Raw genomic sequence first — 22976 nt, 5'->3', positions numbered from 1 at the left:
CACTGCAGTCATTACCACTTCCAAGGAAACAGCAGGAACTCAGCAGTGTCCATCTCTGGGCATCAGCTGGTTGCCCAGGCAACTGTGCATCTGGCTGGTAACATGAACCGGCCTTGGGACCAGTCCCTCAGCTGGGCGCCACATTCTACCTGGCACTTAGGGCCTGCTGCACCCTTGGCAAAATCGAATCACCACATGGTTCTGTTAGACCACATTTAAAAATTATATGTGATCGTTTTTCTCACTGACTTTCTGGGCTCCTTGGGGCCTTGTCTGCTTCTTTACCGTTTTGTGCAGTGACTGGAACTACTTAGTGCATAAGGAAGGTGCTTTCTGTGTTTGTAAAAGGGAGGAGAATAAAAATCAATAATAATGGCTAACATGTATGAAGTACTTGTGCTGTGTTAGGCACCGCACCAAGTCCTTTAGCCCTCCCAGCGCTCCTCAAAAGCTCCTGTGGACAGGAACCATGGCAGGGAGGGATGAGGGGAAGAGGAGCCAGATTCCAGCTCAGAGTCGGGGGGTGGGGGCCTGGGAGTCTTCATTATAAGTAATGTCCGGATAAGAACGATTGGTCAGAATCCCATTTTCTTAGAAAGAGCTGGAGGGCAGCTGAGATCTTATTATTTTTGACTTTTCAGTGTTCTAGTAGATTATCTGGTTTTTGAAATAATACATGTTCATTGATAAACGAGGATTGTACAGAACAGGGGTAAGGAAGAGATAAAGGGCACAGGAACTGTCATGTGAGCTTACAACCTGCACATTTGTATACTAGTGACTATCATGTCATAGATTCTCTTTCTGTGCGTACACACACACACAACCTGCATATTTATATGCTGGTGACCATCATGTCATAGATTCTCTTTCTGTGAGTACACACACACACACACACACACACACACACATCAGTATAAAAGTGTACATACATTTATTTAGCCCCTCTCATACATGTTGGCTTTCTTTAACTGCACCCCGGAATCCATGCTAACACTATGACATATATTGGGGTTCCACACACTTTTTCTCTGAAGGGCTAGGTAATAAATATTCCAGGCCTTTCCAGCCACGCCCCGCTGTTGTGGTGTGAAGGGGTGGGGCAAGGTCCCCATAAAACCCTTCTTTAGAAAAGCAGGTGGTGGGCTAGACCGTTAGCTGACCCCTAGTACCTACCAGTTCAGATCTTTCTCCGCAGTCATATAGAGTATAATCAAACACAAGTGGACAGAGAGATTGATTTTGTCCTCAGCTTTGTGTCTTTGTTCTTCCTGCTTTACAAAACGGCCTCACATTATACCCAGGTCTCTGAATCTCTTTTTCTCTAAACCTGGTGGAAGTCCATCTGTATCAATTAATGTAGATTTCCCACGCTGTGTTTCTATAAAACACCTTAAATACCGTCTGGGCAACGGGAGCATATACATTTAGAAAATGAAAACAAAGCAAAAACGAAACCTACCCCTGCCCTCAGCCTCTGTGCAAACCCTCGCAAAGGTCTTCCTGGCAGTCAGACGCTGAGGCCTTTAGATGCTGTGACCACGATACTTCAGTGACCGGGCGCTCCCCTCCTGGGGAGCTCCTTCTCAAGGGTCATGTCTGCTGAGTTAGCCCATCAGCCCAGCACATACCTCCAGGGTCCCCAAGGACACGCACAGCCCATATGTCCTCCGCAGTCTTTCAAACATCCAGAGACTTGCCCTGCCTCGCCTTAATGATCCATGCAACACAGTCACTCCACACCCAAGGCGTGGTGGAGATCCCACATTCAAAGCATCCTGTTTAAGAAGATCCTGTTATTTTCCAGTGACGTACAGGGCTGGGAGCCCGTTCAGAACCCAAACCCAATACTGAAGACTGCAGTGCAGACCTCTCATTAATCATTAATAGGAAATACCATTTTCTGAAGAATCATCCCCCTCCTAGTACCCGAGTCATAGCAACCCACCAAATAAATTAAAAACACACAAATACTGTACCAGGGGCTGCTCTTCCTCTGCCATGTGGGAGGCATCGGCTCCTAGAGAGCTTCGCTGTCCTGAGCTGCAGACACCAGCTCAGGGCTGTCTCTTCTGGGCCAGATAAAAGGAAATCTCTATCCCAAATAAGGAGTTCCCGCTCGGCCTCAAGACGGTAGCACAGCGTATCAACGGGAGCCTCGGCTGTTTACTTGACTAAGAACTTTATCTAGTGCTTCCAGTACTTCCAAGGACATCCGACCTGTTCATTCCTGTGCTAGGGGAGCCTCCATTCCTCGTTGGGCTGTCTCCTCTTGGCTGCAGCCATGGCTCATCTACAAAGGGCCTTGGAAGAAGATCCAGTCCCCTGGAAAATTCATCTACAGCTGATCCCCAACGTGAGTGTTAGCACGGATTTGGGGTGCAGTTAAAGAGAGCCAACATGTAGGAGAGGGGCTAATCTGCGGTAAGGCGTACTCCGCCTTCCCGGGTGGGCCCGGGGATGGAGGAGATGCTCGCAGAGTAATCTAAAAGCTACAGGTGCAACCAGCCACCTCTGCTTGACCACAGATCCAGAGGGACCCAGCAACAGGGCCTGCTGGACATGGAAGGAGGCTCAGGCCTGGGTTTGAATTCTGGCTCAGAAACATGGGAAAATTTAGTCTAAGAGTCAGTTTTCTCATCTATAAAATGGGGATATAATCGCCACCTCTCAGGGACATTGCATGGCCTAAATAAGATAACACAGATGAAAACCAATAGGAGCCCTATGAAGGTCTATTGCTCTTTCTTCAAACTATTACAGTGTTCTTCATCTGGGCTGTGTATCAGAATCACCCCAGGGGCATGTAAAACACAGCTTGCTGCACTCTCCTCCCCTACCTTCAAGTTTATGAAACTAAGATTTATGTTTCTAGCAGGTTCCCAGATCCTGCAGAACCCATGTTGGGAACCACTCTCATTTCAGAACCCCTGGATCTATTATGGCGAGAGGCCTGGGAGAAGATGGGGACCATTCTGGATTGAAAGCTTAATATAGATGTTGACAAAGGCTTCAAGAGTCAATAGATAGCCGAAACCGGTTTTGCTCAATGGATAGAGCGTCGGCCTGCGGACTGAAGGGTCTCAGGTTCGATTCCGGTTAAAGGCATGCACCTTGGTTGCGGGCACATCCACAGTAGGGGGTATGCAGGAGGCAGCTGATCAATGCTTCTCTCTCATTGATGTTTCTAACTCTCTATCCCTCTCTCTTCCTCTCTGTAAAATATCAATAAAATATTTTATATATATATATATATATTTTTTTTTTTTAATTAAAAAATTTTTTTTTTAAATAGTCAATAGATAGATGTCAAAGGGCAGCCCAGGCTGAGATGGCCCCTGACCTCCCACGTGTGCTTTCTGGATCCCATGTGCTCACTCACTCCCGGACATCTGCTCCAGCCCAGAAATCAGATTTAGCTCATTCTGCCAAAGGGTCTTTTCCAAGCACCTGCCTGGCCCAGCCAGCCCCCACCCAAAACAAAACACCAGGCCTTACTGCCGCCATAGTCAGAAGGCTTAGTCAGGGGGAGAGTCAGGTCCCTCTAGAGGGGCTCTCTGTCCATTTCAGGGCTTTTGCAAAAGTAACAATTGGTTCTAAGAAGGCACCAGGGTCCCCTGGGAAGCAAGACTATGGTGGTTCTGCCTTTGTCTCCTGGTCAATTAGTGACTCTACCAAATACCTTTCCACCCGGAGACTTGAGCTGGCTGCCCCACTGGGGATTTTCTCATCACTGGGTGCGGCGAGGACCTAACTCCTCTGTGGGGACAGGCACTGCTCTTTTTGGAGTCTCTGTTTGGCTTCGTCGCCAAGCCAACAGGAGGCAGGAGCCTCAGGACAAACACAGAAGGGCAAGCCACCTTCCCCTCCAAGGCTGGATCCCTGCCACGGCCCCACCCAAACACTGACCGCACCCCCATCCTAGGGGTGCACTGCCCACCGCCCAGCTCTAAAAGGGACCCACTGCAGACTTCTGTAGAAGAACAAAAGGTCTTGCTAGTCAAGATACTGCCTCATATTTATGTTTTAAAGACTTCTTTAAAGAGAAAGAGAGAAAAAAATTCTGCCTTAAAGGGCAGAAAACAAGTTCACCCACAAACTGTTTACGTGAAAAAACTTCCTTGTATGGTTCATGACTCATCAGCCCCCACCAAGGCATGCGTGGGATGACACGCGAAAGCTCTGTCTGGAAAAAAAAAAAGCAACTACCCACAATGCACTTCTCTCCTGGCCGTTTGAAGAGCCGGCTGTCATACACCACTCCTGAGGTCCAGGAAGTCCTTCACACAGGAGGTGTGGGGGTGTCTGGGATATCCCTGAGCCCAATGCTGGCTTTCTGGTGCGGGCTGGAAAAGCCCTGGCTGGGGAAGGGGGGTGCAGGAAAAGGTTTGGGTCCCAGTAACGGGGCACAGGCCCAGTTCCTCCGCTGTGTCTTGAGGCAGCTCATTCCTCCCCCCACCCTCCACTCCTGGCACCCTGGCTTCAAGTTCTTAACCTTTCAAATGGGGATGGTTAGAGGGACCCAAAGGGTGAGGATAAGGCAGCAAGGTGCCCCTTGTTGCCTGTAACCCATTGATGGTAGGTGTTCAATAAATGCCTATCCTTTTTCTCAGAAACTTAGTTTCCTCATTTGGACAACAGTTTTTTTGGACAACAGTTTTTTTGTTTTATTGATTTCAGAGAGGAGGGGGAAAGAGAGAGGGACAGAAACACCAATGATGAGAGAGAATCGTTGATTGGCTGCCTCCTGCACACCCTACACTGGGGATCGAGCCCAAAACCTGGGATGTGCCCTGACGGGGAATCAAACCATGACCTCCTGGTTCTTAGGTCGATGCTCAACCACTGAGCCGCGCCGGGTGGATTGGACAACAGTTTTACCGAAAGATCTAAAGTCCCATCCAGCTTGACCCCTGTCTGAATGGAACACTACAAAAGTGCAAAAAAGAAAGGAGCTCTGGCCAGTGTGGCTGGTTTGATTCCTGGTCAGGGCACATGACTGGGTTGCACACTCAATCCCTGGTAGGGGGCGTGCAGGAGGCAGCCGATCAATGTTTCACACTCACAGCATGTTTTTCCCTCTCCCTCTCCTTTCCTCTCTCTCTAAAAATCAATAAAAATTATTATTATTATTTTTTTTTAAAGAAACAAAGGAGACCTGTACTGGTTGTTATGGAAAGCTCGCCACTATATGTAATTCAAGGGTGAAGAAGCAAGAACCACAACAGTGTGGGAAATAACACCTTAGGAAAGGCCCCGTAGGATGCTTACAGGTCTGCCTTTGGGAAAACGGACTTGGGGGAGAAGACTGTGCTTTGTACATCTTTCTGTACTTCTCAGAATTACCACATACATGCATAACTTTTTTACTTAAATGTTAACAGAGGATGCCTGGGGGAGGGAGGAGGGGGTGACTGGAATGGGGGCATGAGGGAATTTTCTGTGATGATGGGAATCATCACCACACCCAACAGTTAAGATGTGTGCATGTTGTTACATGTAAATTATAGATCCATGTTTTAACGCTAAAGTTTTAACAGAAGTTTATGGACAGTGGGAATTTTTTAAGTTCTCTTTGTCCTTTATAGTATATTAAAAGAAAACCTTAATAAATGTGACTTTTAAAAAAAAAAAAAAATACCTGTGCCTTGCCATCCTAATACATGGCTGGTGTGTAAATTAGGATCATCACTTTGGAAAACCACTGGGCAGCATCCATTAAAGGGGATCCTTTGCCGGCCCAAGGGTCTATGCTCAGTAGGATGTGGACATATGTTCACCAGAAGGCATGTTTCTAATGGTTCTATTGTTAATAGCCAACTGGAAATATCTATCCATAACAGAATGAACAAATTAACAACCTAACCTATTCATTCAACAGAACACCATACAGGGAAGTGAATGAATAAATGTTTGCTACACACAACAGCACGGATAAATATTATAAACTTAATTTTGAGCCAAAGGAGTCCAGCATAAGAGTTCAGCCTGTATTATTCTATTTGTACAAGGTTCAGACGCATGAACACTAATCTGTGTTGCTAGAGGCAGGATCGTGGTTTCCTGTAGTGGGGGTTGGGTTGGGGGCCTAGGGACCGGAGGGTGAGGGGGCTCCTTGGAAGTGCTCTGTGTCTTAATCTGGGTGCCAGTTATCAATTCTGTGAGAATTCACCTAGCACTACTCTTTTGATCTGTGCACTCTTCTCTATGTATGCTATCCTTTAATGAAAATTTATTAAAAAAAAAAAAAAACACAGATAAAAATGTCCCATGTCTATTGCAGAGCGGGGGAAGTGGCGATTGCTGCAAAGGCTTGATGCTTGCCTCTGCCTCTGTGGGGACTCCATGCCTACACCCCCACTTCTCCAGGTCCACGGTGGTGCCACCTCCCATCAGCAGGAGGAGGCTGGACCCACCTCGCTGCTTCTAGCTGTGCACCGTGGACAAGCCCTTTGCCTCTCTGCTCCTCCTTCAAGATGAGTATCACTGAACTTTGACAAGGTTGCAAGAGACCACACACGAGAGCCCCCAGCATAGCACCGGGCATTAGTAGTAGTAACTGTTCTCTTCATCTGCAGTCAAGTAAGCCCACGAGAGCGTGAGCTCTGCTCCCCAGGCTGCCGGCCCTCTGCCACTTGTTAGTTTCAATCCCTGAAGCCTGCCTTGTTATTAGTTACAGGGTCCCTGATGATGCCTGGAAGGCCATGAGCTGTGGCAGGGAGTGGCTCAAGACGGTGGCCTTCCCAGGGGACCGGCAGCCTGGGCCCCCATGGCCTCCGCTGGGTCCCATGAGCATCAGTGCTGATGGGGCCTGGCTGGACTCGCCTCTGTGAGGCCTCCGCTTTCGGGCTCAGTGCCACCACCGGCTGTACCTCCCGCCGAGGCCCCTTCAGAAGTCTTGGACTGTGGCGGGCCCCCTGCCTCTGGGGTAAGCCCCTTCTTTCACAGGGCTCCACAGAATCCCTTGATCCCTTCTGAGGGGGTCACAAAGCCGTCTTTCACCAATCACCAGAAATTAATCTCAATGGGATTCCTGCCTTTCGACCTGGATGAAGCCAACCTGTGGCTGGGCCACCAAGAGCATTGAGGCCACCTCTCATCTGTCCATCCTTTCTTGCTTCCCCTGCTTTATCATCCTCCTCAGAGGCAGGACAGCTGACACTCATGACCACAGGACCAGGAGGTCACGAAAGCAGGGATGGTGGCAACTCTCACTCCCTCTATCAACTTCCTCTATCGGGTGCTGTGCTGAGAAAAGTTCTGTCTCAGGGGAAAGGAGTACAGTGATTGATTAGTGATGCCTGCCATGGGCTCCCTGGGGTGGAGGTGGGGGTGGCATGGATGCTATACATGTGCCCTTTCTCTAGAGCTGTTTCTGGAACCTTTCTACGCAAAGGGAAACAGGGTCCTTAATAGTTAAAGAACAGGATTAATTAACATTGACCTAATACTTACATGGCAGGTGATGTCCTAAGTTCTTTACAACTATTAACCCATTTAATCATCACAAGAACATAATGAGCTTGGTCTTACTGTGAACCCCATTTTATTTAAGAGGAAAAGGAGGAACATAATTGGTCCAGGGTCGAGTTACCAGTATTTATGGTGGAGCTGGGATTTGAACCCAGGCAGTGTGGTCCAGAGCCCTCACCCTTAGGCATTACACAAATTATTCTTTGGGAGCAAACTGGCACTATGTGGTAAGAGCCACCAGAAACTACCCCATCTCTGCCCACTGCTCACTGTTCTGGAAATCTGCCCTAAAAATCTCCCAAAAGCCCTTGCTGGTTCGGTTCAGTGGACAGAGCAACAGCCTGCAGACTGAAGGGTCCTGGGTTCCATTTTGGTCAGGGGCACATGCCCAGGTTGTGGGTTTGAGCCCCAGTGGGTGGCATGCAGGAGGAAACTGATCAATGATTCCCTCTCATTTATGTTTCTATCTCTCCCTCTTCCTTCCTCTCTGAAATCAATCAATATATATATACTTTTTAAAAAAATCTTCCAAAATAAGTAAAAGCTATGATACAGGGTGGGATAGTCATGTCTGCATTATGTCTAATGAGAAAAATGGGAACAGCCCAAGTGCTCAACAAGGGCGAGTCCTTGGAGGCTTGTGCTAAGGTGGACGGAACCTGGAAAGACATCTGAAAGAGTGAAGTCAAGCCATCGGGTGGGGACTGGCAGGAACAGAGCGGTGTTGCCTTGATGTGGTTGTAAAGATGTTTTCAGGACTGTGTAAAAGGCAGCGGGGGAGCGGGAGACAGACAGAGGAGGGCTGTGGGCAGAGAGGGGCGAGGCCACCACGGAAGTGGTAGAAGGGGCCACCGTCTTCCTTCCAGGCACAGGGACATCCTGGCCACAGCACTGAGCCCAGCCAGGAGCTCACAGGAGGGCCAAGGGAAGTTAGAAGCAGGGCTAGGTCCGGCACACTGAGCCTTGATGCTGGAATCTGGGGACACCAGTGACGCAGTGTGTTTGGGCAGATGTGGAAGCAGGATGGTAAGCTTGACCCTCCCAGGTGGGGGACAGGTGGTCTGACAGTGTGTGTGCCACATGCACGATGGGTTAGGGCAATCAGCCCTCATCCAGGACAAGCAGGGGATCGCCAAGTCAGAGGTTAATTCACATAATCCCCAAGATGACATCTGCGAGACTTAGAGAAAAAATATAAAGCCACCCTGTAATGTCTCCCCAAGCAAAAACAACCAGACCCTAAACACGCAAATCACAAGAAAGGAAAGGCACCAAAGGGCTGGTCAGGGTATGAGGAACATCTGGTGTGTGCACATGTGGGCGCTCACACACGTATGCAGGTAGGAGCCGGGTTACCAGAGGTTAAGGTCTCAGGTTCTGGAATCAGTTGAACTTGTATTCAAACCCATGTTGTGTCTGGCTGGTGTGGCTCAGTAGCTGAGTCTCAACCCAGGTGGTCACGGTTCGATTCCTGGTCAGGGCACAATGCCCGAGGTTGTGGGCTAGATCCCCAGTAGGGGGTGAGCAGGAAGCAGCCTATCAATGATTCTTTCTCATCACTGATGTTTCTATCTCTCCATTTCCCTTCCTGTTTCTGAAATCAATAAAAACATATTTAAAAAACAAACAAACCCAAGCTCTGCCATGTAATAGTTGTGTGGCCTTGGGGTGTATGGCTTAACCTCTCAGCTTGTCTTCACACATGTGAAATGGGGAAATGATTTCAGAAACTTAGTTTGCGTGTATGTGGTCCCTCTTTAGGGTTTTGAGGATTCAACAGGGAGGCACCTTCTTGGCACACGAGTGAGCGCCCGTCAAGGCTGGTGATAGCCACCTCTGGCTTGTGCTGAGGGAGGGCTCCTGCAGACTCAGGGCACGTGCCCGGGGACATGCGCTCAGAGGGGCTTGCAGTTGGGTAGAGACAGTTGTCTGGGGACCACAGTTAAAGGACTAGAAGGAAAGGCCTTGGTCCAAGAAGGGATAGAGGGATGGGCCCAGGAGGAAGGTAGGAGTTGGGGGTGACAGTACCCAGAGGGTCACACCCTTCCTCCAATAGCTCCCCTCAGGGGAGGACATCAGCCTTTTGCTTTCTTGAATCCTGGCACCAGCTGGGGCCTCTCCCCCTGCTGAATGGGAGTGAAGGGTCCAGCCCTCCTGAGGGGGTGGCCCGATGAGAAAGAACCTAGGCTGCCAGGCCCAAGGTCTTCGCCTCTGAGCGCCTGGCTCTTCACCTGCCCACTGGGGATGCTGATGGTTTCTGTGCCTCAGTGGGGGCTCAGGGCATAGGATGGGCTCACCCAGGGCCTGATGTGGGAACTAGATTGTGACATCCTGAGGAGCCAGCTGTCCTTGGCGATGTCCTCTGTCTCCTTAGATTCTTGGTCCCCTCATCTACGAGATGGGCAGCAAAGACGTTGCAGAGCTGTTATAAGACTGAGGTACCTGACATGCCCGCAGTGCTCAAACCTGGTGAACACCCCCAGCTGCCCTGAGCAGGGTCTCCTCAGGGTAGATTTCACCTTCCTCAGTTCTTTCAGATGCCACAAGGGTCACAGGAGGGGCTGGGAAGGGGTTGGTCCCACCCACCAATGCCGCATAGGAGACCCACCAATAAGGATTCAACAGGGAGGCACCTTTCAAAATACTTCACAAGTAACAAAGCACCCAATGAGCAAGGTACTAGTATTATCCCCATTTCACAGAGGAGAAAACCGAGGCCCAAATAAACACTCCATACCCGATGCACTCTTAAAAGTCGTGCGCGCGCGCACGCGCGCGCACACATACACACACACACACACACACACAGACACACACCTCACATTCTTTCACTCTCCTACTGGGTACAGAGGAAGGATGAGCTGGATTGGGGAAGGGGAGACCACACCGGAGGCTGTGCTGCCCCAGGGACTTGGGAAACCCTGCTGGGGAGGAAGAGGCAGTGTGGCACAGGCAGATGGCCAGGAGGGATGCAAACCTGGCTGGGGTTTTCCCAGAACCAAGGGCATTCCTCTGCCGGCAGCCTTGGGCCAGCCTTGTCTCACACAGTCTGCTCCTCTGCCCCCAGCACCCAGCCTCCGCCCCTGGGACTGTTCTCTGTGACCCAGCTCCCCCAGGGGATGAGATCTGTTTAGTTTTCATGACTTCTGGGCAATGGCTGAAGAAGCCCTTGACCAGGACAAGGCTGGAGGCACCAGAGCTGCTGAGGAGGCAGGCCATCGAAGCAGGTGAATCTTGCTATTTAGGGTTCCTCCATGGGCCTGGTACTGTCTCCTCCCAGCTGGTAGTCTGGTGGCCTCAAATCTTGGACAAAGAATTTGTCTTCCCACAGCTTTGTACACACACATCCAGCTCTCAAAGCCTTGCACTCACTCTTGGTCTCATCACACAAACCAGGCTGTTCCTTCACGGTCTTTATACATGGATAGGCCTGCCCTTCATGGCCTTGCACACAGACAACCTGTCCCCTCATGGCCCTGTGTACATACAGAAATGCCTGCCCCTCATGGCCTTGTATAGACAGGCCTGTCCCCTCGTGGCCCTGTGTACATACAGACATGCCTGCCCCTCATGGCCTTGTTCACAGACAGGCCTGTCCCCTCGTGGCCCTGTGTACATATAGACAGGCCTGCCTCTCATGGCCTTGTTCACAGACAGGCCTGTCCCCTCACAGCCCTGTGTACACATCGGCCTGTCCGCTTATGGCCTTGCACACAGATAGGCCTGTCTCCACAGGACCTGGCCTCTAAGGTACAGCTCTGAGTCAGAAATAAGGCCTCATTAACGCTGTACAACTGTTTATGCTTCCATACCCTCAGGAATTGGCCTCAGGGGCTAAACCACCCAAACTAAACAGGGCTGGCCTCCCCAAGGAACTTCAGGACACAGTGCCCAGCTCCACTGCATGCTGGGAGGGCTGGAGCTGCCATCACGCTGCCCAGAGTAACCTCATCCCACCCTCCTTCCTTGCACCAGAGATGGTGGTTACCCTGCAGAGCTCTGAGGTGGAAGGGTGGAAAGCTAAGAGGAAGAAAAGAGCTGCTCAGAAGGGAGAGGGGTGCACAGATAAGGGGGTTCTGGGGACTGGGACATTGTGGGTCATATACCACTTCCTCTTCAGGCTGGCCTTGGGCAAGTGACACAAATGTCCTCACACTGAGACAAGATGATGCTCAAAGCATAGTGCCTCAAGCTGAGAAAACGCCCCGAATGGCCTGTGACTGTAGGTGAAGATAGATGATGGCAGGTGAACATACTGGAATTCAGAGCTGCAGCCATTAAGACAGAGGGGTTTACCAGTACAGGGCAAGAATATTATATGGCTAGTAGGGGCCTGGTGCACAAAATTCATCCACTGAGGGTAGGGGTCCCTCAGCCCAACCTGCCCCCTCTCGCATACTGGGAGCCCTCAGGGGATGTCCTACTAACGGCTTAGGCCCACTCCCCCTGGCTTCCCTTTGTGGGAGGCAACCAGGCTGATCAGGGGAAGGCACCAGCCCCATCACCCCGCTGCTGCAGCCACTGCCAGTCACCAAGGTGTTTTCATCAATACGGACTCTAGACCCTTCACCAGGAAAAAATGACAACTTTCTTTAGGCATTTACAAGATGTGTTCTTTCATAGGATATGCATTTCTTTATTATTATTTTTAATCCTCACCTGAGAAGAATGTGGAAGAGAAAGGGAAAAACAGAAAGAAACATCAAAGTGAGAGGAACACTTTGATTGGTTGCCTCCTGCATGAGCCCTAATCTGGGCCCTGGCCAGGGAGGACACTGCAACTTATACATGCCTTTGATCAGAATGGAACCCAGATCCTGCTGTTGGCAGGCTGAGGCATTATCCACTGAGTCAAACCGGCTGGGGCAGGATATGACATTTCTTAGCCCTCTAGCAGCGGACCTTCGTTTTTTTCTCCAAAAGTGTGGTGGAAAAACCCTAGATCAACTTTTTGGATTCTTATTACCCAAGTTATTAAGAATATTACCAGTAGCATATCAGGAAGCTTAGCCAATGTGTAGTCAGAAAAGGTGTTTCCTCTATAGTTCACACCAATCTCGGGCTGGGCCCTGCCCAGGCCTAAAGCCTCTGGCCAAAGCTTTAGGCCTGGGCAGGGGCCCTCCAGCTCCCTCTGATCACCGGCTCTGCCCCAGCCCAGGCCTGCCCAGGCCAAAAGCCTCTTCGGCAGGAGCAGACCCCCAGCTCCCTGCTATCAGAGCGGACCCCCTGCTCCCTGAGATCAGGAATGGACCCCCATCTCCCTGCGATTGATCGCAGGTGGTCCACTCCTGCCCAGGCCTTACCTCACAGTGACCTGGGTGCCAGGATGTTCCTGGATGCCACCTTTTTGGGGTTAATTTGCATAGTCACTCTGATTAGCTATGGGTGTAGTGAAGGTACGGTCAATTTATATGTTTGTCTATTATTAGGTAAAATTTTCTTTATTCCCAACACAGTGTGAGGTAGATGCCACAGCAGTGTTTCTCAACCTTTTTGTGTTATTGTCCCCTTAAGGAGCCCTTTTGGACATTCCCACACCCTATATGCCCTCCTGCCTTTGAAATTAAATAAGAAAAAATAAGATTTTGTTGAACAGAGCTGAACTTTGGAGGGCCCCATGCTACTGTAGTAACTTAAGGTTTTTAAAGCCCCAAACAACCAGTTCTGGCTTCCTTGGGGGCAATGCCACCCCTTGTTGACAATGCCCTAGAGATACCAGTACTTCTTGATAAAAAACTTACCAATGGGAACACAGTAGTTAAGAAGTAACGTTCTTTACACATGGAAGAATATATGCTCTATGTGAACTGCAGCTACAACATGCAAATACATATTGGTGTAGGGAGAAAAAAGACAAAACAAAATTTTGGGAAATTGAAAAACTCAAGCTGAAGTTGCAGGATTTCTAAAGTCCTTAATTTTGATGTTCTATTGATTTTATTTTTTAGTTAAAGATATAGAAAAGGAAGAACAAAAACAAACAAACAAACAAAAAAAAACAACCCAAAAATGGTTGATTGTGAAAACGAAGGAGAGAGTGGCTGCATGCAGAGAAGCAGGTCACATCCTAAGTGGCTGCAGAGTCCAAAGCTCAGACTCAGCCCTGCTGGGGTAAGCAGAAGGCTGGACAGACCGACAGATCTGCACTGAAATCTGCTGTGTGACTATGGGCAGATCACTACACCTCTCTGAGCCTTGGATCCTTCATTTGCTGAATGACAACAGCACCCAAAAAAGCACCCAGCCATGCTTGGCACATTGTAGGAACTCGGTAACTGCATCTGACTTAATGAATACTTGCTAGAATCTATGCAGACCACAAGGCAAGTAGGCTACAGAACCTGGATTTGAACCCAGGTCTCCAAGTTCATTTGGCTAGCCAGCAGTGCCTCCAAAACACCTGTTTCTTTGCCATTTTAAAAGGAAGGAGAACTTGCCTCTTCCAATCTCACCAAAACTGGTGGCAAAGAGCCACAGGGATAAAATCAAGTTGTTGACACTGAGAGACACTGTCACCTGGTGGCAGCATACCTAAAGTAGTGAAGGGAGGGGAGATGGGGGGAGCAGGGGCAACTGTCAGAGGGAACAACCAGTATCTTACACATGCTCAAGACACACTCAGACACTTACACAGTGAGAACTGAAGTCATCATCTACCACCACCTGGCAGGAAGGGCCACACTGCCAGATGCTTGCTGGTTCCCTGACACTTTGACTTGGGTTTCCTAGATATTTACTTCTTTTTATTTAAAAAAAAAAAAAATTTAACTGATTAAATTTAACAACCATAAACAAACCAAGCACCATTAATTGAGTGCAGAACTTCATGGGCACTGCTAGATGCCTGTACTCATTTAATCAATTATCTGAAACTCACATGCCATCCTTGACGGCTGAATGTGTCCATTTCAAGCTGCCATTTTCAGATCATCTTTCTAGCCAGTCAGTCTCCTGAAATCTGGCTTTCTATGCCCACCACCTCATTCATCTCTTGTAGCTGCATAACATTTGCAAATTTCACAAGCTCTGCCCTTTAGATGTTGACATAAGTCACTGCTGAAAAATATGCTGAGCAGGGCAGGGCAGAAAGCAGAGCTCTGTGAAATACACTAAAGACAGCCGCTCCCTCAACATTGATCTTGGCCACCTTTTCAATGAGGTGTTTTCCCAGCCTGTCAGGTAGGCTGGCTGTCTCTAAGTACGCTGTGCCCTGTCCTGAGCTAACAGAAAGCAAGGCAACCACTCAGTGAGGACTCACATGGAAAACACGCAGAGAATTAAAGAAGGGGAGACTGGCCGTTAAATGGCTTCCTCCTTCAGGGAACCCCCCAATCCCAACCCCCATCTTCCCTCCCTCTCACCTGTTCTGGCAATTAACTCCTAAGCTCCCACCACCCCCTCACCTCCCCACCCCCGCCACCCCAGCATGCCCTGCCTGTCCTGGGACTGTGCCAAGGGCCAGGTCTTAGGGACACTCTCCCTGGGAAGTCGAGCTCTCAGCAGTACCTGTTGACTCTGTGAGCAGGCATGTACCACCTTTCCTTTTCAGCTGCCACTCAGTGCTTTCCACCTACATTCAGGCGCCTACAGGTATGGGAAAATGTGGGCTTGAGCCCTGCCTCACGGCCCCTAATTATGGGAGCTGGGCTCCGGCCTAGCCTCACCTTTCTCATACATGAAATGGAAGCAGTGATAGTAACTAGCCATATAAGGCTGAGGCAAGGGTGAAACGGACAGGATGGGCTTAGCTGCGAGTTCCTAGCACACAGCTGGTGCTCAATAAAATGCCGGTCCTTTCCCTAAGCAGCCCCAACGTGGCGATATGCTCAGCCTCTGAGGCTGCCCTATAGGCAACCAGGCGAGAGGACCTGCAGCTGTCCGGGGAACCGAGAGGAGGGGCCCTCTTTGGGACCAGGAATGTAATTTTCCGGGGTTGTATTTCCGTCCTCAGCCTCGCTGTGACGACAGCCCCTCAGAAGCACGAGAGGAATTCTGAGTGTTCGTTCCCTTGGTCATTCCAAGATGGCATATGGCCTTCAACCCTGCACCAGGCCAGCCACTCACCCTGTGGCTCTCCAGCTTACAGTACAACTGAAGCTCAGGGCATGCACCGGCCATTCCAGCCATTCCCTGCTGCCTCCGCCCTTGTGGCCATCACAGCTTGTTCTAAACTGAAAGATCAGAAGACGGGAGGGCCAGGGAGGCAGGGCACGAGGGGAAGCTGCCTGAGCCAACGCAGAATGGCAGGGCGGCAGGTCATGGACTCCCCAGAGCTTTGGGAGGACCTTCCTTGGCAGCTCAGGTCCCTGGGTCTTGAAAATGACCAGGAGAGGAGGAATTTCACTTATGTGCTGGAAGGTTCTGGGCTACTCTATGCAGAGCTCGAACTGGGAAATCAGGCCAAAGAACCAGGCAACGGAAGTGAAGAATTCCTTATGGAAACGCAATTGGGCTTTTGAACCTCTGATAAATTTCACTTTGGTGCCACTTTTGGAAGTTCCTTTCAAGACAGAATCTTGAGGCTGAAGTCCTGCCTTCCCCAGCTCTGTTCTGAGAACAAGAGGTCCTGCATCCCTTTGTAAGGCAATGAGCAAAGCCCAGGGCCCATGGGGCAGGGCTGCTGCTCCGGTGCTGCAGGGGGAAAGGCATCAGAAGACAGAGGGGCGGAGGAGAGCAGAGATCTCCGCCTTCATGCCTCTGGGTACAGACCAACGTTGAGCCATGCCCAGAATAGAGGCGGCCGCCCCAAACAAGCAGCTGTGCCAGGACTTACCTTCCACTGCAGAGAATGGAACCACTGGTCCCGCAGGTAGCTGTTGGCAGCCTGCAACGATAAGAACAGGACAGCAAGGTCCGGTCACACACTTGTAGCATTTCAGAGCGTTTTTCAGGCCAGCACGCAAGCCCAGCCTGTCTGTCCAACATGGTCTGCCCTGTGGTCCTAACAACCTATGGAGGGATTCACTAAGCTGAACCCTTTGGGTACAAAACCACAATAGAAGTGATAAGCGGGTGACTTTTCTGAAATAAGACCTCACTGCCATTGTATGCTATTTTACTGGGTAGGAGTGACCTCAGACACTGGTGGCCGGGAGAGCTTTAACTGCACATGTATCCTGACTTATTTAGGATCACGGGAGGAGCCCAGATGAAGGGGAAAGCAGCATGGTGGTGCGATGATGATGGTGGGAGCTGTCTGGGTACCTCCTTTGTATCAAGCACTGCTCAGGCACCTGGAGATTATTATCCACATATTTCATCCTCAGCCTGCTCAACAGTTCTGCAAGGTGAGTGACACATGCCCATTTCACAGAGGGAAAACTGAGACCCTAAGATCTTACATTAGCTAAATACCTTCAAACCCAAGCAGCCTGTCTTCCAAGCCTGTGGGCTGAACCACTGTACCTCCTGCCAACTGTAGAAAGTCACAGGAGAAAGCAGCCAGCCAGCTTTGAACTCGGGCAGACCTGAGTTAGAAATCACTGTGTGGAAAGCAAAACCTTCTTTTATCCACACCACTCTAGTCCAGAGACCCTAGGCAGCTCAGCCTCAATTTTCTCATCTGTAAAGACCCACAGACTCACAGAAATGTCAGGAGGACTGGGACCGATTCTTATAAAGCATCTAGAAGCATGCTGGGCACACAGCAGGTGGTCAAACAGAAATGCAGCCACTGTTGTTATTATCATCACCATCACAGACTCCTCTCAAATTAAATGCTCCTGAAGATGGACCTGTGAACTCTAGGACGTGTTGCTGCTGCTCTCAAACCCAGTTCCAGCAGGTTTGCTGATGGTGAAAGCAGCATTTGTGGCATAGTTAACGCACGCCAGACCCAGACTAAGCCCTATGTGTGGACTAGCTCATTCAGTCCTTGCAAGTCTATCCTGAGAAACTGGTACTGTCAGCAGCTCATTCCTATGGTACAGATGAGGAGACTGAGGCTCACAGGCAGCCAGTGTGGGGCCAGGACTAGTAGGCCGGTGGTTGGATTCATGCTGTGGATCACGGTACTATGGTAGCCCAAGTTCTCCACTGACACCCCCAAAGGCAGAAAGGCAGCATCCAATCCCACGAGACCCCACAGCCCTGCACCAAGTGACCCTGACCCTGATGGTTAAGGGACTCTCACAAAGGTCAGGGCCTCCCTCTAAAAGTCCACCTTTTGCCCGTACAGCATGTACAACTTTGGGTCTCTGTCAAGGAGTTCCAGGTCTCCCCACCTCCTCACCCCAATCACCATGGAAACATCAGCTCTCTGTCAGGGCAGAATTTGGGGAAATCTCTGGGCTTGAGTAAATGAACCAGTTTATTTATTCAAGCAGTGGGGAATCAGGCTCAGAGACTCATTCATACCGCACCTGGAGGTAAGGTGAACTGAATCTGCCCTGCATGGGGAGCAGACTGGGGCTCACCTGTGTGATGCAGCGACTTCTGCAGTAACAGAGTCTCCAACAGACCTGGGTCAAGTCTGGGATCTACGATGGTCTATTGGTGTGACTGGAGCAAGTCCCCTGATGACATAGAGGCTGTGACAAAAGCGAGTCTGCTGCAAGGAACAGCAGTATCCCGAAAGATCTGTGCTGGGTCACCTCCTGTCAGTGCTGACCTAGCTCTGTGCTCTCATGACAACTCTTGTTCATTAGGATGATAGAATACATCCCATGCTCAGGGACAGAGGCGCCAAGATCCCACGCATGAGAAAATCTTTGTAAAACACTTACTTAGTGCAGTGCCCAGCCTGTGCAAACACGCTACAGAGAGCAGCGATCAGTATCAGTGACAGCTGTGGCCAGTGATGTGCTGATAAATGTGTAACAACAGGCTCCCCGGGATAAAAAACACAACACACCACAGTGATCACAGCATCTGCCGACTTCCATGCTGTGAGTGATGCCACCGTGCTGATTCTGTCCCAGACCAGAACTGGAAAGAGGCACACGATGGGCTCTCAGGAGCCGGTATCAGATGGAACGAGTGGCTCCAGCATGCTCCTGGTCCAGTCATTTCTCTGCTTTTTAACAGTGGCCAGAGAAGGGAGCAGAGAAGGTGAGGAAGGCCAAATAAAGAATCCTCCAAAGACTGTCTGCATCCTAATCCCCTATGAATATGACATCTTAGGGGGGCAAGGAGCTTTGCAAATGTGATTTAGTTAAGGATCTTGAGATGGGGAGGACATTCTGGATTATCTGAGTGAGCCATGAGGGTCCTTATGAGAAGGAGGCAAAAGGTCAGATAGTCACAGATGGAAGGAGAGGCTGGAGTGATGTGGCCACGAACCAAGGGATGCGGGTGGCTGCTAGAAGCTGGAAACGGCAAAGGAACGGATTCTCCTCTAGAGCTTCCAGAAGAACCAGCCCTGACAACACCTTGATGTTAGCCCACTGGGACACATGTTAAACTTCTGGCCTCCAGAACTGCGAACAATAAATTTGTGTTGCTTTTATCTACTAAATTTGTGGTCATCTGTCACAGCAGCAGCAGGAAATGAACCTGGGAGGTATGACCAAGTTAGTTTAGTGTTGATGTGGGTCATTCCATTGCTTCTGAGGGTCCACAGAAGGCCAGGGCAATGCCCAGAAGGTGTCACTGGCTGGACTAAATGATCAAGTGAAGACAAAAAGAGAGAACTGGAGAGGAAGATGGAGGAGAAGGAGAAGGAAAGGGACCCTCGTCCCTCCCTCTTCTGTGCCACTGGCCCCACGATCTAGCACCTGCCACTGCCTGCACTGTGCTCTTGTTTGTTACACTGTTAGTGTGCAACCAACCCTGATGGTACCTGGTACTGCTAATCAGTGCTAGGAATTTGGGAGCTCACAGTCCACTCATCAGGCATTCATTCAGCAGGTCTCGCTTGGTCACCTGATAGCCAGATGGTGCGTGCTCTACCAGCCAAGCTCTCAGCTGACCCACCGTGGACAGGCAGCATGAGTGAGAAATAATTCTTTGCTGTCTTAAGCCACTTAGAATTTGGGGCTGCTTGTCCCTGTAGCATAACCTGGCTTGTTTTGTTTTGTTGTACGGCTTTCACACAGAGTGTACATCCCACCAACACTCAGCCTTCACCCCTCCCTCACTGCCTACTGAATTATTTACACTTCAGGTCCCACCTGAAATGCCATTCTCCAGAATACCTGTCTTCATGGTGACTTGCCCCTCCCCATCCTTGACCCATCGGGTGAAAGCACCTCATCTAACATATCACACTATCCTGAGGTTGCTTGTTTCGTTCTTCTTCCTCTCCAGACTGTGGGCTCTGTGAGGTCAAGAATCATGTCTGATTCATTCACAAAACCCAGAGAAATCTTTGTTAAATGAAAGAATGGTTAGATAGATAGATACATGGGTGGGTGGATGACTGGATGGACAAATAAATGGATGGGTGGATGGATGGATGAATGAATGGATAAATCACCATTATACCCATTCTGCTTATTTAAAAAATGTCACATGTAATATAATTTCAAACAAACTATTCATTCTTGATATCCCAAGCCAAATTTGACTAAGGCTCTAGAAATAATCATGGCAGCCCTTTCTCTGCACACCTACTGTGCATCAGGTACAGTGCTAAGTATTTCCCATGTAGTATTGATAATCCTCATGACATCCAGGGTCCAGTTCAGACAATTTAGATGCCCAGAGAGGTGATTCCTGCTGCCCAAGGTTACACAGGTAGAGCACATAGAGCTGGGCTGGGACTCAGGTCTGTCTGACCCGATAGCCCACTCTCTCTGCTGTTCACCCCAACATGAGAGAGAGTGCCGCACCTCGGCTCCATTGGGCTCCAGGAACTGGGCTAGGAAATCTGAATCCATTATGCTGATGACGAGGGAGGAAGAAGGATTTGGCACCTGCTCCAATCAATAGGAGGCCCCGCCTGGCAAACAAGAGGGTGGGCACATAACTTTCCTCCAGACGTAGCAAGGGGTGCAGCCACTGCATCCTCACGCTACTTCCTCTCTCTCCGAAGGAGTCAGAGGTTGCAACAAGGGTGGGCTGTGAACTGCTTCTTCCTTCGGGCTGTCTGGTTTTAAAGAGACAGAAGCTGCTGGGGGACATCCGGAAGTGCTGTGCCGGCATCTCGGAGGGTCTGCCAAGACAGGGAGAGAGGACGGGGCTGTGCCTGGCCTGGAGGAGCGGGTGTGTTTCTGCACAGAGTCCCAACACTGCAGTGTGGGCGGGTGGGCTGGGACGACCCAGACCTCCGGGACCCGAGGCTCCACTCAGAGTCCTGAGGGTCACTCAGGGGAGACCGACTTAAGCATGGGAAAGAGGTCCTAGGAGAGGCAGGCCTGCGCAGACCAGTGCCAACTGCTCCCAGTGATAAATCTTTCGAATACTGAAAGGGCCCCGTTCCAGGCAAATTCTGCTTAATTTCCTCTTCGAAAGTTGCCAAGTTCCCTCTCATTGTTGTATTGTCTCAAGAGGTGAGAAAAACAGCCGAGGGTGCATGGGGTGGCTGTTGCCAAGTCCTCCTTCCCCGGCCCAACTTCTTAGGGAAAAAACAGCACGTGATCGCCAGGCCGGAAAGGTCTTTCTCTCCAGCTTCCAGTAAGGAGGGAACCGCCCTGCCCCTGCCCCTGCCCCTGCCCTTGCTGCCAGTGTTTGGGGTAAACAGTTGCCCGACCTCCTAGGGACTTTCCGGAAAGTCTGTGAGAGGAGTGGGTGTCGGAAGCCCTTCGGGAAGGAAGCAGACGCTCTCGGGGAAGAAGGTTCTCTTTGGTCTTGGCGGCCCGCAACCTTGCTTTCAGAGCACTGGGCCCTGGCCACTTCTCACGGAAACCCAACTGCGAGGCAGAAATCCCCAAAGATGGTCTGCCCCACACGGCTCTTTAAAGCCAGCCACCCCCCCCTCCCCAGAGGGGGGGGCCCCGCACCCCACGGGCGCTGTCACAGCACCGGTTATGTGCTTAAGCAGCTCCTCCTCACAGCAGAAAGCAGCAGAAAGGGCACCAGGAGAGAAGATAAACAGGTGCCTTCTGAACCGGGGATCCTAATGACATGACATTAGGGAGCTCACGCTGAAAATCAGAGCATCCAGGAGCACACCGACTGGACCCAGGCTGGGAGGCTGGCGCCTTTGTGTGGGACTCAGCCTGCTGGCAGACAGCGTGGCATCTCCAAGCTGGGGAGGAGGCGCATTTGCCCAAGAGCGTCTCTTAACCTTCCCTGAACTCAGATAGGTCAGCTCCCCGAGGTCCGAGGGAGACATGGTATCAGAGAGACAGACAGGAAAAACGGGCACACATGGATATGGAGAGCCTGAAAAAGGGGAGCAGAGGTAGTGGGGGAAGGAGGGGTAAACGCCAGGTAGGCGAGGGTAGGGACCCTGTGAGCCCGACATCGCCGCTATGCAGAGCTGCTGTACCACATGTAGCAGGAGGGACCCTGCCCGGGGTTACAGGGGTGCTGTGACCTTGCAGACCCGCCTGCATGCTGAGGCTAGTCTCCCCGGGAGCGGCCCGGAGCATGGAGCATGAGCCCAAAGGAAAAGTTCTTCGGGCCAGCCTGCCACCAAAACCGTGGGTGGCGATGGCAACGTTCTTGATCTGCCCTGTCCAATACAGTGGCCACTGACTCCATGTGGCTATTGAGCATTCACAATGTGTCTAGTGGATCAAGGAGCTGCATTCTTAACTTGATTTAATTAAGTTTAAATGCAGAGGCTCCTGTGTGGTGAGTGGCATCTGAAGGGACAGCGCTGCTCAAGGCATTGTCTTCCTCTGATGACCCGAGCACCCCCATGAGGCTCTCCAGGCCAGCCTTGCCCTGAGCACCCCTGGCTGCTTCTGGCATCCCTTCCACCCGAAGCGGGGAAGACTGCTCGGTCACACCATGGCTCTGGGCCCTGTCACCTAAATGGACCCACTGACAGCCACAACGCAGGTGAGGAGGGCTCGGCCTGTACCTCGGGCCCACCACCCTGGGGCTCCAGGGCCTCCCGGGCTCCCAGCCTCCCCATAACCATTTGGACTCCTCCACCTGAAGCCTATCTTCAAGATGACTCAGAACCCGTTTATATAACATGACGGCCACACACCACCCATGAATCTCGGGAGAGAAGGCAGGAGGGTGGCAATAAAAAGGAAGCAAGGTAGCATGGAAATGACAGCGAGAGAGACCAAGGCAGGCAACGGCGAGGTGCACCCACCTGGGCTCCCCTGGGTGGCGGGGTGGAGGCTGTGTCTGCTTCCCCGTCCTAGCCGAGTCCAGCTCTGGATCCCAGGAGCTGTTGGCTGCCTCCTCCTCCTCCCTCTGCTCTCCTGCTCTAGCCTCTGGCCACTGGGCTGCACGGACTGTACTGTCCACCGCAGCAGGGGGCAGTGAGCAGCCACAGGCCCGCCCGTCTGTCAGCACAGTGGGAGAGCTCTGCATGAGGCCACTGCCGGGTGCAGCCTCAGCCAGGCAAGTCATCTCAGCCGGCCTGCAGCCACGACCTCAGTTAAAGGGATATTCCAGGCATTGCACAGTGACCCACACCCCTCCAGACCTCACTGCCC

General features: G+C 50.9%; 1 protein-coding gene across 1 annotated transcript in view; it reads right to left on the bottom strand.

The window, feature by feature from the left end:
• CMIP (c-Maf inducing protein) overlaps positions 1–22976 on the bottom strand; it is a 224214-nt gene that overhangs the window by 55445 nt on the left and 145793 nt on the right. The window contains exon 3 of the mRNA XM_084905562.1: positions 16247–16297. Coding sequence (XP_084761688.1) covers positions 16247–16297 — 51 coding nt within the window. The remainder of the gene's footprint in view (positions 1–16246; positions 16298–22976) is intronic.

The sequence above is a fragment of the Pipistrellus hanaki genome (genome assembly GCF_964339955.1).
Source record: "Pipistrellus hanaki genome assembly, chromosome: 15".
In the NCBI taxonomy this organism is placed as follows: domain Eukaryota; kingdom Metazoa; phylum Chordata; class Mammalia; order Chiroptera; family Vespertilionidae; genus Pipistrellus; species Pipistrellus hanaki.
This window is presented reverse-complemented; position numbering and strand designations above follow the sequence as displayed.